The 16,053-nt window shown below is 39.8% G+C and overlaps 1 protein-coding gene across 1 annotated transcript in view; it reads right to left on the minus strand.

Moving 5' to 3' along the window:
* The window catches only part of LOC136432257 (sec1 family domain-containing protein 1-like), a 30,568-nt gene that overhangs the window by 10,910 nt on the left and 3,605 nt on the right, over positions 1-16,053 (minus strand). Inside the window, exons 2-13 of the mRNA XM_066423352.1 lie at positions 15,151-15,221; positions 14,529-14,617; positions 13,685-13,775; positions 13,115-13,237; positions 12,413-12,503; positions 11,702-11,791; positions 7,973-8,214; positions 6,696-6,829; positions 5,411-5,501; positions 5,033-5,106; positions 3,017-3,098; positions 2,298-2,394 (exon numbers count right to left, since the gene is read on the minus strand). Of these exons, the coding sequence (XP_066279449.1) occupies positions 2,298-2,394; positions 3,017-3,098; positions 5,033-5,106; positions 5,411-5,501; positions 6,696-6,829; positions 7,973-8,214; positions 11,702-11,791; positions 12,413-12,503; positions 13,115-13,237; positions 13,685-13,775; positions 14,529-14,617; positions 15,151-15,221 (1,275 nt within the window). The remainder of the gene's footprint in view (positions 1-2,297; positions 2,395-3,016; positions 3,099-5,032; positions 5,107-5,410; positions 5,502-6,695; positions 6,830-7,972; positions 8,215-11,701; positions 11,792-12,412; positions 12,504-13,114; positions 13,238-13,684; positions 13,776-14,528; positions 14,618-15,150; positions 15,222-16,053) is intronic.

A 16,053-nucleotide genomic window follows, 5' to 3' on the forward strand; every position in this document is an offset into this window, starting at 1 on the left:
AATTACGGCCAGTTTCACTAACAGCAATCCTGGCCAAAGTAGTAGAGAGCATCATTTGCGCGTGGGTACTCGAAGACATCAGCCCCAGCATTGACCAGCACCAGTTCGGTTGCATGAAGGGGAAATCAACTACCCACTGTCTTGTAGATATAGTTAACATACTTACCAAAACATCAGATCAACCAGGCTCAATAAGCTCACTAGTCCTTACAGATTATGCCAAAGCATTCGACAAGGTCGACCATACGATAGCTATGACGAGTATCCTGAGACTAGGGCTACGTCCTTCCTTAGCCAACTGGTTGATCGGCTTCCTGACGGATAGGAGTCAACGTGTGCGTTACAAGAACACCTTCTCAGATTGGACGACCACTACATGTGGACTCCCACAGGGGACCGTACTTGGGCCGATTGTCTTCCTAGCCCTGATCAATAGCGCTGCCGAACACGCAACCTCAAGGAGATGGAAATTCGTCGACGACCTAAACTTAGTCGAGTGCCGAAAGGTTGGGGATCCTCCCCTCTTACAACAGGATCTCGACGACCTTAACAAGTGGTCAGCCGAACAGAATATGAGCCTGCACCCCAAAAAATGCAAAGTAATGTTTTTCTGCTTCTCAAGATCCGTACCACAGTTACCCTCGCTGAAAATCGACCACTACCCCCTAGTTCAAGTCAAAGTGGCAAAACTTCTGGGTCTTCACATACAGGATGACCTAAATTGGACTACCCAGGTCGACCACATGGTCAGGAAAGGAAACCAGAGACTTTTCTTCCTGAGGAGACTTAAGTCATTTGGAGTAACCAGAGAGGACCTTGTCACCATTTATACGAGTTTTATTCGTCCGACCTGTGAATACGCAGTACCGGTCTGGCAACCTGGTATAACGCTGTCCCAGAGATTTCAACTGGAGAGGATACAACGTAGAGCAGTCAGAACTATCCTAGGGACCCACTATACAAACTACTCGGATGCTTGCCACACACTGGGTCTCACGACGTTGCAGCAAAGACGCGACTACCTCTGTGAATCTTTCGCCAGAAAGCTACTTCACTCTACCACCTTCTCCGACTGGCTCCCGCCAACCCGACAAGAAGTCAGCGGCAGGAGTACGCACAATAGTCAACAGTTGAACACTATTAAAACCAGAACAGCACGCTATAGAAATAGCCCGATACCATACATGGTATCATTACTAAATAAGAGACCCGTAACAGCAACATGCTGTCAATAACAACGAAAGTACCAGTAACTGAGTGTTATTTTATTTTATTTTACTGCATAGATTAAGCACTGATGCGGTTTCTGTAATGTCCTGTTTATGCATCTGTATATTGTTAATACAATGTACCCGGATATATTATCGTATTGTATAAAAAAATATTTTCACTACACCTATCTTAATGTTCTGAAAACCTTGTATATAAGTTAAGGTAATTGTGAATAATTTTATGAAGCTAATAATGTATAATGTAGTCCCAGTTCAATTCAGTGCACACGTCGCGTACACTGCGAAACTGTGATACTTTTTAATGATATGAAATAAACCAATCATCTTGTTCCGGCTGGTTTCAGCTTCTGTTCCAATTTGTCAGGACAGTGACCTCAAATTAGGTATGCACCCCGACTTTGGCGATGGCCTGAGACACTTTTTGGATTTTGAAAAGTTTCAAAAGTGCGTACTTTAATCGAGAAAATACGGTAATTACTTTACAGTTTCAAACCATTCCAGGTGCTGGACATTCTGTATAAAAAGCGTTTTTTCTGAGCATTTCTTCTGGGCTTCAGTAGGAGGACGGTTTGTGATTTAGATGATCGAGTTTGATAACCATTATGATTGTGATTGCATTGTGATCTGTTTATACTGAGAGACTAATTGTTTTCCATGATTTTACGTTAAGTCTTTTCTGTTGGATTCTGTCTTTCACAGACAGCCACCCTAGCACCTATTAGTTCCAAGGGCAATCCTGGCTGCTCTGTACTGTATAACTAGTAGTCATTTGATGTTTTTGACAGAAGTACTTGCCCACATCGAGCTGCAGCAGTCTAGATGTGTCAGTACTAGGGCTTGACTCAATCTCCAGTCTACGTGGACGTGACTTCCTCACCCTGCTCACTTGCAACATGCTTATGAGGCTGTTACACTTCTTTACTACATGGTCCATGGGATCGTCAAATGTGAGGTTCTGGTATACAATGTCATGACTATTGTACTCCCAGAAGCTTGACAGTGGGTACCTGTTGTAAATGCTGCCATTGCTTGCATGACATTTGACAGAAAATTAACAGAACCAACCTTCGGGATCCGAGAACATGTCCATGAGGGATTTGTCCAGTGACTGCTTACTCATCATCTTTTCCTCCATCTCAAAATACACGTCAAGCTTACGCACCTGCACAGAAAGATCACAAGAAACCATAGGGAGCAAGGTAATCAGAGATTTATCCATGGTAGTATACAGGGCTTGAAATTCATCTATTTTCCCATCTATTTTTTGGGGGGACCGGTCCAGCAAGAAATACCGGTTTCACGTGCGTAGTGTAAATAGACCGATACCATAGCCCCGCTCCCCTCTGTCAAAACATAGAAATGCAAAATTAAAACATAAAAAATGCAAATATTTGACAGACATGCAGCCACTCTCTCATTAGTCGAACCGCTAATTGTGATGGACAGTCAGGATCAGTCTATTAGGGCTTGGATTTTCTATCAGCTCTCACCACACAACGACATCGTATCTTCTCTCCTTTAATGTTGATATGTAATGGTAATGGTGTTATTGAAACTTACTATGCATAAGAATGACCAGAAATTGGAGTTTTTCATTCAAGTTTCAAGCCTCATAAAATGCTCTGGATGCCTTTAAAAGCTATCCGACTTGTTGCTTTTTGTTCTCTTCCGTAATCTTGTGAAATTTTCTTTGCTGAACAGTCATCTTTTGTGCTCAATTTCTATTTCCTAGTTTGGATATCTGGGTGAGGAAATTTCTAGATACTTTATATATAGCTTCTTACCTTAATGTGATCTAGCAGTGCTGAGGCTATGTTGGTGTGCATGTCAATCAACCTCTTCTTCTCCAACAGCTCTGGTAGGGAGCTACAGATGTGGCAAAAACAACATTTAATCTATTAAAGATTATATGGGGGACACGAGTGGTGCCTAAGCTAATTAACAATCATACCAAATGGAATGTAATCTTGTATATTTTACATCTTTTAATTACTAAAGGTTCTTATATCTACCCAAGTATACAAAGTGCTTTGTATCCAGCAAACTTGCTATGTATACTTGCCTAGTAAAACTTAATTGTATTCAGTAAAATTGGTATAAGTATTCTAAGGTACCCCTGAGACATCCAGTGATTTATCAAGCACAAAAATAACAAGAGTTCGGAGACCTCATACCTCTGTGAGATATTTAGACCTTTTGTGAATTTCTTGTTTTATCTTGGCTCATAGATTATGCAAATATGGTTGTAATAAGCTTAATCTATCTTAATTAATGGTCTTCTTAACCCAAATTACACATATTGTATATGCAAAAGTCCTTTCCTTTAAACTGGCAGATTCCAATTTAACATTTAGTCATTGATTATAGAAATGACTTCCACATTTACATAATCTGTGCAAGGTGATGTTCATCTTTCACTACGTTACACATGTCACATGTTCCCATAATTCACCATTGGGGAATCTTGGCAGGTTTGTATCAATTATGCAAATGCAGAACATGGTATACCAAACAATAATCTTTATTTTTTGTATTTCAGTTTCACATCTTCTAGGAAAACTTTGAAAACTTTTTAAAAATATTTTGTGCAAGGTTAACGACAAAATCAGTATATTTTACGATAGAAAGAGTAGCGTTGTGGGACATAAGGTTCCGGTCGGAATTTGTTTTGACCGAATGGCCAAATAGATCCTAAAATAAGACGCAAATCCTAGGTTTTCTCGGTAGTATTGGCTCCCAATTTTTCGGCTATCGCTATAGCAGTGTGTAATCTTTTATATTTCCTGAAAGGCCCGATCTTCGTAGCGTTTTACAGTTTCGGAGTTTTGGTCGTCAGCGAAGACTTCCTGGTATTAATGCGCGATGATGGTAACGCGGCCTTGTCGCCTGATTACCCGAATCGTGCGTTCTATGTGCGTTTTGCATGGTTTCGCACCATTGGGGATTGCGGAAAACGTATCCTCAAGATTTTCTTCATTTGTACATATTAAATAGACAAGATGTTGGCCTTTATTGCCATGCCAGTCATTATCCTAGGAAAACTTTTAATTTCTGTGCAGCGGCCTGTGAAGAATGCCCTTAAACTAGTAGTTTTGGGTTGAAAACTTGAATTCAATGATGGTTTTTATAAAAAATAACGTTTCTACAGAAAATGTCAACTGAGTCTGTCGATTAGCGGCAAGGCGTTTATTTCTACCAGAAACATTGCATCATCGGGAAAACAATGTTTGGAGAAGCACTAGCCCTTTTCTGACAGGCAGTCGAATCAGCCCAAAATCGTAAAAGAAACTCCGAACCGAGACCATAAGTATCGATTTTCCGATATTTTTTTCAATTTCCGCCATGTATTTGCTCATTTTGCAGATTCTTTGAGCCACTTACAGCATAGTTGCCAACTTTAAAAAAATTAAAAATCAAGGTGCACGTGGATGTCATCCATATAATCAAGTCAGGATGGCCTTATGGAAAACACCAGAATCATTCATAGAGTGCCTTCATTGATTATGCGAATTAAGTCCTAATTTGCATCTTGCAGGATGTGCTGCTGCAATACCAAGGAAAGTTGAAACTCAAACATTATGATAGCGGTTTTCTGGCAGGCTGAAATACCTAAAAAGTCCTTACAATTGATAAATATGACTTCATTAACTTATAATTAGCCTGGTATCAAATGGAATCTGTTTTTATGTGTTCAGTCTGTGTCTGCTTTCCAACAGTATCTATATGGAAAAGTAGCAGTCATTAGAGTATCAAGTTACATTGACTCATATTGGAAGATGGCATAAGATAAGCAACTTTACCTTACAGCAGATGTGAGCTTTGCCGTGTTGTCTGACAACATGCTGATAGCCCCTTCATCTTCTCCCTCAAGACCCTGCAAAAATCAAGCAAAAAAAATGCACCACATTCCTATCAACATCACAAATAAATACATATGGTCTGCTAATTGTAGCCAGACTGTTCAGTACTAGCAAGTGTTAGGTTTGTAACAACATGCAAGCTATGATTATATTTCACTCCAGGATGGTACATATCAATGACTTTTAAAAGAACCTTCAAGTTCAAGTTGTCAGGAGGACCTTCATGTACATGTATGTCCAAGTGAGTCAGTCAGAACAGCCTTTAATGTCAACTTATAAACTTATTACTAAAAATGGCATATGCAACTTGATGCCCACCATGACACTTTTCAGCCGCTTGACCTCATCCTCCTGTGATCTGTATTCCTCTAACTCCCGCTGTACAGCCTCCGCCACCTCAGGGAAGGGACTGGGAATGCAATTATTCATATATTCGTTTAGTCACTCATTCCATTCATTCATACACCAGCTGCAGGGCTCAAAATTCATTTCTGGCTTGAGATTTAGGGGCACCACAAATGTTCTCCCTCAATTTCTTCTTATGATTCTTTATCAAACTTGCATTCTTATGGCAGGGATCGAAATTCTTTAAATTGTGAATAGGTGCATCCAGTTCACCTAACCTGAAAATTTAGGTGCACAGAAAAACATTTGACTCTTGAGTGCACAACATAAGCTTAAGTAGAATGTCAGCAAAGCTAAATTATATGTACAAACCTTACTGCCCTATTCAGAACTGGAATCTGAAATTCTGTAGCTAACTTCAAAATTTATTTCTTTTACACTTGAATGTCAAAAACATCATGTGTAATTACTTTTAAGGTAGATAACACTACATAAATATCTAGGTTGTTCTCCAGTGCACAGCTCCAATTGTGGGTGCACAAAAGTGCATATCCTACCAGTATGAGCCATGTATGGTATGGGCTTTTAAAGTACGATCAGGTACATTGAAGTTTGAACTTTGAATCAGGGATGGTCGATGTGCCTGCAACTGTAGTGTACAGTACCTTAAGTTTTAGTTTACAAATATCATATGTACCAGATTTGCGTGTCTACCCACAGTCAAATATTATAGATGCACAGCTCCAATTGTAGGTGCACTAAGGTCCATACTGGTAATAATGCAATTTTGCCATTATTTTGAGCCTTGGACATTACAGGTAATTCATTTCTTCACTTTTATCCATTTTCTTCATCATCCAAGGAATATAAAAAATGCAAGTGCATAAAATTTGTGCAACTCACTGCAACCCATTTTTTCAACATTTAGTCCTTTTTTCCTCAGTATTGCACTTTTTATTGGTTCACCTACTCCTACTTGTAGCAACAAAGTTCCTAAAAGGACAAGAAAAAGGCTCAAGTACTAAATGTTGCAAAAACAGTCCTATATCAATGAGAACGAGCCAGATCCTTACATCTGCTTTGAGATTAACTCAAAAGAAACATAACTGTCATTGGACAAGACATAAACACTGCTGCAGCAAGTCTTGATGTGATTAGACATTCTTTCCTAACAACATTTTGAGTCTTCCTGTGATCTTAAAGACTTTATACACACTGAAATAAAGCTTTTACAAGATCAGAGAGTGCATACACTGACCTTCCCTTGTGTGACTGCCAAAATTTGTCGGTGAAGTTGAGATCATAACTCTTGGCCTTCTTCTTGGGCCTTGCCCCCTGAGGAGACTTCTCACCGCCAGGCTCTTCTACCATGACTCTGTTCAACTGCAGGTCCTGCAAGTACATACGCCAGACTGTACATTACCAGATGTGCATTGCCAAGTTTTTCCACATATATTGGCAGTGCATCATTGGATAGTTGATAAACCTCCTATGGCACATAGCATTGCATACATATGATTTAGCTTTGCCAGCAGATCTCTGAGCATTTGCAAACATTGCTTCAACCATTGAAGTCCTTTAAATATTGTCAATGCAGGAAATCAGGACCTGATTCTTTCATCAGATACATCAGACACTAAATTTTGAGAGGCTGGTTTCCTCTACACGACGGGCAATGCGCCTTGGAATGAATTCCTTAATATTTTGAAAAAATTTTTCTGAGGTACAAAGTTGCAAAATGAGTTGTTTTACATGGCTAAATTTCGTTCGTTGTCGGCGACAGAGGCATCAAACTTCCAAGAAAAATGGCGGTCTCTTCAGAAGTCTTCAGAACCTGGAGCACAAGTCCGTCTTTTTCGAGTTCGCTAGATAATAGCGAAGAGTGCAGGGCAGCTGGCTAATTTTGCCGTAGGAACTGGTAAATTGGACATCCATGTCAACTAAATTGAAGACCATTTGCAGTTTATGTGTTTGTGTAGGGCATGGTCATAATTTTGCAATATTTCTTCAATTAAATGATATAACTGTTTAACAAAAATAAGGAAACAAAAATTGAACTGTAGATGCTATAAGCACCTGTGCAGTGTGTATGTGAAAAAATACTCAGTACCTTAGTATTAACTTATGTCTTGTGTCACTCATTGCTCGAGTCGACCATATCCTCTATATAGTGGTCACCTGGCCATAGTGGCCAAATTTACTCAGTCCCTTGAGTGACCACTATAGACAGGTTTGACTGTATTTTATCAACTTTTTTTTGTCATTGGTTTCAAGGAGTTTTTCAAGCCTTTAAAAGCCAGCCAACGTTTTTGTAGGCTTGAAAATATTGCATGTGAATGTGCAGCTAGCTTGACTGCAGCTGCCAAGGCCTCCGTGATCAATGTCATATGACATAACCCACTATTGAAATGGCTCTACGACAACCTTTTCTGTCAAAGGACAGCCGACTTTCATACAACACATCCACATTTCCTAAATATGTCCTCAATTTACTGTCATAAACTTAATGTATAGTGAACATGAACAGGTTTTTACCAACACATCATGTGCCAGTGCCTGATATGTCCATGTGTGGTGTAGGGGCGTGGCTAGGTCCAGGTTCCTGTCCAGGATGACCAGTAGTGGCCTCTGGAAGCTGAACTGACCAGCCTGAAGACTGTCTGAAGTGAACAAACTGTTCCTGGAGTCCCTGATATTCTCCCGCAGCTTTTTGTCCAGTTTCTCCGCCACCATCTCCGCAGCGTTCCCGCGGGGACTTCTGATGATTGGCACGGTGCCTGGAGGAAACTCGGGAGTGTCAGTATTCCAGTTTACATGCAAACAGAACAAATAGTACAATGTAGGTAATGTTTGTATACTTTAGGGTTGTACTAAAAAATATCACACATATATTTTCCTTGATACATGTACAAAACCCGTAACCTAACTTGGTTGTATAATTCTAAAGCAATCTTTCTGAATCTGATTTTCAGCTTTCAGGGTAATGTACAAGCTTCACAGGCATGTGGCAGCAGCTGGTTAGGTCAAACAGAATGACCTAGGTCACATCTGAACCTTTCAAGTCTGACTCTAACAGAAGTTTAAAGCTATCTAAGGAAAATGCCCCTACCATATGTGTTTTATCATCTCTCTATAAAAATTCAAAGAAACAAAACTTGGAGACCTTACACCTCCGTGACAAATCTAGAGTTTTTTTTAAATTTCTTATATTATTTCTTGCTTGCTTGCTTATAATGCTATATGAAACTAGCATATGGAAAATATGTAAAAACACAGAAACATAGACCAAAAACAATACTAAGAACAAGAGTTCCACAACCTCATATCTCCATGAACAATTCTATTCATGCAAATGACTTACACATTTGCATAATATATGCTTGGTCATAAACATCTTTATCTAACTTACACATGTTGCAATATTGACAGTCCTATAATTTTCCAATTAGATGAATTGTGGTGTTTTTGCATTAATTATGCAAATAAGGAATTCATTTGCATAATTGGTATCTGTTGATGATCCACTTTCCATAAACTACATATGTTACATGTATTTGAGTCTGATAATGGAAAACACTGCAAATATAGATTTTCCTCATTAGCTATGCAAATTACGTCACAATTAGCATAATTTGCACTTCATTATGTATATCTCTGTCTAAGCTACCTGCATACTGAGTATCATATTGACAGTCCTATAATTTTCCAATTAGATGAGATAGTGTTTTGCATTAATTATGCAAATTAGGAATTTATTTGCATAATTGGTATCTGTTGATGATCCACTTTCCATAAACTACATACATTACATGTATTTGAGTCTGATAATGGAAGACACGGCAAATATAGATTTTCCTCATTAGCTTTGCAAATTAAGTCCCAATTAGCATAATTTGCACTTCATTGTGTAAATCCCTATCTAAGCTACCTGTGTACTAAATATCACGGAAATCCGTCGTTCCTTTGTTCAGTTATTCTCCTTAGAAGATTTTCACGATGATGCCCCTGCAGTTCCAGAGCAAGCTGCTAGGGGGCCCAAACCTACACCACTTCCTCCTTACATCACAAGCTATCTGCCACCCAAAAAATCAAGACCATAGCACGTCCAGGTCAAAAGTTACAAAAACAGAATTTCTGCTGCAGTACCAAGGTCATATACCAGGGGGCCCAAAATCGACCTTGAACTTCGGCTTCACAACACCCGCCCACATACCAAATATCAGCTAAATTCATCCAGAGGTTCTGGAGTTATGCTGTCTACAGTAGTGCGGAAACACAAACACACACAGACACACCCAAAACTATATCTCCATTTTTCATGGAGATAATTAGTAGCCACTTGCATCAGTTCCATGGACTATCTGTCATATCTGATTAAGGACTAGTTCTACCAACTCTTGAACTGTATTTCCTGCAACCCTGGCAAATCTGACCTTTGGGGTCATCTTCCCACTCACTTCACGTCAATCTACTGACAGCATAATTATTCAAATAACTATGGACTCTCAGATGGATACTAATATTAACAGACACATCGAAAACATATACTCCATATGATATGGGGAATCAGAAAGGAACAGACACATTCTTCCCAATAATGAATAAACAAGCTTCAACACACCAGCTGCAATAAAACACCATTCAAAACAAGGTCCTATTGAGTATCCCTAATGCCCAGATGCTGTCATGAGTCATCCCTTACTGCATGTCTATAACATTAGAACAGAGCAAAACCAGATACAGTCAAACCTGCCCATGGCGACCACCCGGGGGACCGAGCAAAAACGGTCGCGATGGACAGGTGGTCGCCATGAACAGGATTCCAATCATAACATGTTTCCAGGTCGAGATGTTCAAATACAGTGTACTACGTAGATGGATGAAAAATTATGTGATCTTAGACAGCATGAACCCCACCATGTTCAATTCTCATAGACAAAAAGATCCTACAAAATTTTCCGTTATCGTTGTTTGCCTCGATGATCTCGCAGCGCCCTCCCGTGGTATTCACAGGTTACGTTTGAGTACACATACGCACATACAATCAAAGTTTTAAGGCCTACGATAGATCCCTTGAAAAGACCTGCTGACCCCAGCCTTTTTTGGGGCTCCGACCGCTGGATAAAAGGGACAAAAGGTTTTTGATCTGACAACTGAAGATGAAAACGGAACGGTGGGATTTCGTCGCGCCGCGCCACACCGCCAAGCTCTGTGCGACCACATCGAAAGTTAAGGCAGTGCAGCAGAACGCACAGCACCCAATGAAATACATAAAGGTTTATGAGACTCATGGAAATAAAAAGAAAATAAGAATATTAATTTTCATCAATAACGAGAGTATTCTAAATGTTCATACACGGAAGCGTCGCGTTTTACAAAGGTCAGCGGTACGCCAATCTGGGCCGCGCCAAAACCAAGATGGCGTCGGGGACCAAGAAACAACATGTTTCGCCCAATGTTTTGCCCGCCGGGAAGTCATTTTTCGGCGGAATTTAGTAAGACACATACACATTTTTGTTGAAAATACAAGAAATAGATAGTGATTTCTGTGAGATCTGACTTTTTGACGCCATGCACTACGTAATCGTTTTGAAAATTGAGTTTAAACTGAACCGAGCTTGCGGTAAACTATAAGATTACGTTGGGCACAACAACATCGATATTAAAGTATTCACAAACATTTGTATTTACAATGTTTATCGTGGGAACGTTTTATTAAAACAGTTCATGGAGGAATCGATGCTTTTCTATATTTTTGTCTGTCAAGGTCTTAAAAACATTTCCGCGAAATCCGACAGCAAAATGATCCGATGTCACCACACGCTTGGAAATGAGGCGGCCGCCACGGGCAGGGATTGTGCTCTTTGCGGTCCCAATTCGTGGCGGTCGCGGTCGCGTTGGACGGGTGGTCGCCTCGGGCAGGCAGCTTAATGCTTGTGCCTATGGGGAAAATTTTCGGGACCGAGAAAAAGCGGTCGCCATGGCCAGGTGGTCGCGTTGAAGAGGTGGTCGCCTAGGCAGGTTTGACTGTATGCAGTTCTCAAAAGATCCTATTGCACCATTTCTGCCTTACATAATGGCAGGCTTCCCAAGTACGGACATAAACCAGGACAAACAAATAAACAAACATACCGACTGATAAAGACACCTCCTGTTACCATATCCTGCACATGTAGCCAGAATATCACACAATATATTAGACAAAAAACATGTAAATGTGAAGGCTTAACTGTATCATTATAGATGAACCAAACAGACACACACCTAATGTTACAAACACTGAGAACAGGCTGTCCACAATGGCATCCATTGAAGCTTCCATTTCTGAGTCTTGCACATCCCCTCTGTTGATGGCTGAAACAAGAAAAAAATCATCCCAACAAATAGAAAGCTACAGTTTTTGACACAAGAAGTTGAAAATCATAAAAGATTAAAATGACTTGTTGGACTAAGAAGCACTTAAAAGATGATATGACGACACCAATATAGATCTACAACAATTTCACAATAGTATTATTCAATCAACAACAAACATTTGCACCCAGTAGACACCCTTCTTCTGTTTTTGAATATAGCACCATCAAAAATCGCTCTTCCATGGATACTTTTGTCACAAAATTAGATTATGAGTTTATTGCCTGTATGTGATGACTCAGTGAACATGCAACCATTTCGGAACCTGGCAAAGTGGCTCAAGAAAAACATACTTTTGACAAGTGTAAAAAGAAATGTCTTGCAATCGCATGTAAGATTAAACACCGTTCCCTAAAAAGATATTTTCTGCAAATCATGGAGTTTCTGAACTAGATGCTATTTGCACGGTGACATCACATACAAGCAATCAACTCATAATTCAAATACTTACTTGTGACAGAAATATTTTAGTGGGAAGAATGATTTTTGATGGTGCAGTGTACACAGTGTTCAATAACACAGACTGCAAAAAGATCTGACATGACTGGAAAGAGTGCTTACCATAGTACGAGATGGCCTCTCTGTTTTGGGAGTGCCTCAGTGTAAACATATCATCTTCCAGGGTAATAAAGTTGAGGTACTGATCAAACACCTGCAAAAAGACAAGGCTAATAGCATAAAAGTTGATTCTGTATAGCATACGTACAATACATTAAAAGAACTCTAAATAACCTGCTGAGAGGACTCTCTTTTCTTACAACATTTATGGATTTTTGTAGGCCAAGCCTATGCACTAATGATAATCAATATACATGTACATTCCTAACATACACTGTAGCCACAAATAGAGACAATCACTAACATAGGCTATAAAGCTCTACATAGTACTCCAGTTCAGTGACTAATCAGTGGTTCACAGCTACCACGTGTTCTTGAGAAGACGGTGATGGGCACAAGTCTTAAAAGCTTGGAGGCCACTTTCACTGCTGTCTCTGACCACACTGTCTGGGAGCATGTTCCAGCTACTGCTGCATGAATGATTGTCCTGCCAGCTGAATGAGAGCAAGTCTAGGCCATCCTTCTATGCATCGCTACAGGGCGGCATACAGAAATGCCTCCTATCAGCCCTGCTTAACCAGGGTCAGATTGTACGTACTATTGGGGGGATAATGGCTACCTGACATGAAGCGATGAAATGTTAAATTCCAGACCTCGGTGGCTTGTAACTGTTTGGCAGAGGTCATGACTGTTTCACATTCTTACCTTGGATATTTGCGGAACAGTGCCAGCCTGAAGCGCTGCTGATGCCATGTCTTCCAGACGCTGTCGTGACACTGCAGAGATGAAGTTCAGGTAGTATGACTCGTACAGCTGGTTCCGCAAATCCTGAGACAACATTCAGTTAAGGGTTATCAGGATTAACTTGATCCTTGTATTTCTTATCTATTCTTTCTTGTTGTGTTACTTGACAGAAGTCTGTTCCAAATTTGTATCCTCATCTTTTATTTACATACATACATGTATACAGAATCAGTAAACCGTTTTAAAAGCAAATACAACAAGAAGTACAAACGTATAGAAAAAATTTACAAGACATTCAAAGAAAAACAACAACCACAGCAAAGATCACACACTCACAGTCAGGCAAACACATTACTGGTAGGGGTTGTATTCCTTTGGCTACTAAGAAGGTAAGCTGTATGTCCTCAAGAGAGCATCCATCCCAGATCATACCAATCAATCTGGTATCATATAGCTTCAACACTGGTGTGTTACACATTCAAAACTGATGTGCTACACGTTGAGAAGAATAACCAGACAAACATGTGGTACCTGACATATCCTTTGTACATTCTCTTCTGATGGCATGACAAAATACACAGCTGGAACATCTGGGATGGGATCACGATCGGAATGAAGAAGTCTGAAATCAGAAAGCAACATCCAGTTTAAAAAAAAAATTATTTCCATGTCCTGTTGACCAAAATTTTACACACAATTAGCATTTTCAAGCATGTTACTAACTTTTCATCATCACCTGTGTCATTTCAATATTTACAGTACAGTCAAGATAGACCATAGTGGACACTCAAGCCAAGGGTCCTAAGGAATTTGGCTACCTGCCAAAGACAAGTGGACATTGTGGCCAGGTGGCCTATAAGAATATTGAAGAAGTTTATTGCAAATTCATGCAACAATGTCGAGGTACAAACATAAAGTGAAACATAAGGCATACATGTGATACAAGATCATACTATATTGCTAGTCTATAATAAGTTTCTATATATACGGTACTAATGCATTTCTTCTTTGAAGCAGTGGAAAATAAATAGTCCCACACTTTCAATGATGAGTGGGTTTTTAAATTTTGAAGTTAGCAGTAGAATTTCAGATCCAAGCTCTGATGAGAGGAAAGAAGGTTTGTAGTCAGGTTTTCCTGACATTCTTATCTATTTTATGTTGTGCACACCAACATTTTTTCTGTGACCATAAATCTTCAGAGTAGCGCACAGTGCACCTATTCCCAAATGTATTTTGAGCCCTGATATTGTACTTGTAGGTAAAATTAAAGACAACTTTTTGCAATTGCAGGCAACAAAAAAGTATTTCCAGCCCTCATCATAGATCATTGTAACGTTACTATATAACCTGACATTACTGAAGGTATACAACTCACAGGTGTAGGGTGACTCCCATATCCCTCAGTTCTGGTACTGACAGGATAGGGGAGATGATGTCTTGGCCAAAACGGTCGTACACAAGGACCTGAAAATGACAACAAAATTCAAGCACAGGATTCAGCGATGAAAATGTCCTTCAACATGCTTTAGCTAGATACCAGTAACTTCATACCTTCTGATTGAATGTAAAACTTATATCAAACTGAGTCACAAATAATGAAAACGTAGGTATTGCGTTTGGTTTGTCTGTTTGTCCGCATACAATGGTCAGCATAAGTCAGGGAACTGTGGACGGATTGTGATGAATTTTTGGTACAGTACATGTCTTTTGGAGAAAAAGGTTGACGACCATTTTGTTGTTTTTCTTTTGTTTTTATTGCAACATAAAAAAAACACATAGTGATGCCGCAATCAAGCAAACATGCTTATTCAAGCGAATTCACTTAATACAAGAAAGAAAACATGTGACAAAGTATGAAACACTAACAATACGGGAATAATATATACAGTAACTGAGGTGCGAAAGAAACAATGATACATATAGAAAAAACAAAACATAAGCTTAATTTTGAAAATGCGAAGGTAATGAACACAGCCCTAAGAATTTGACATACAGACCTTCCAAACAGGTTCAACTGCTGAGCTTCTAGAAGGCTCCAGGTTGAGATTCAACATGCGCTTCAGCGCAGCTGTGAAGAGAAGAGACCATGGGCAAAATAAGAGATGGAATTTCTCATAATTCAGTCCTTCATTTAACACATACAGTACATGTATACAATAGAAGTCGCATAACTGCACATCCCATTTGTGAGCTTATTTCGTGCAATCATCCAGATGGTGCAACAAAGTGAAGTAGCCCAGCTGGACTGCATCATGACAGGTGGAGGCCGAGAGGTGGGGTGGGAAGTCAGAAAGATTGACAGAAAGAAAAAACGACAAAATTATTAACTTCAGTTAAACAATTTGAGGACATGTAACAAAGCTGTACGTAAAGGCGCCAGTGTTTTCATTACTGCAGCAATATGTGACTATAGCCCTGTCACGAACTTAAAACCACCGACAATACTCCATTTCATCCTGAACACGAAATCAATCCTCACAAACTTATATGCATTTACACAAATTACAGTCTCTACTACTGTACATTAACGACCTCCCCAGCTCTGTAGATTCACACGTTCGATTATTTGCCGACGATTTTTTGCTTGATTTATCAAACTATCAGCAAGCCTTTTGACGCTCAAGGTTTACAGTCTAATCTCGATGTGCTAACAGAATGGCAAAATCTTTGGCTTATGTTTTCAACCCCTCTAAATGTCACATCCTCCATATCACCTGTAAAAGGTACCCCACCCTAACCCAGTACTCCCTCTGTGGAGAAGCCCTTACTAGTACCGGTGTTAAGTCCCACCCCTATGTTGGAGTACAACTGTCCAACTATTTGTGGCGGGACAACCATATCAACCACTAACAAAGCTGGTGGGGTCCTAGGGGCCATTCGGCGCAATTTGACCCACTGTC

The sequence above is a fragment of the Branchiostoma lanceolatum genome, chromosome 4 (genome assembly GCF_035083965.1).
Source record: "Branchiostoma lanceolatum isolate klBraLanc5 chromosome 4, klBraLanc5.hap2, whole genome shotgun sequence".
Lineage (NCBI taxonomy): Eukaryota > Metazoa > Chordata > Leptocardii > Amphioxiformes > Branchiostomatidae > Branchiostoma > Branchiostoma lanceolatum.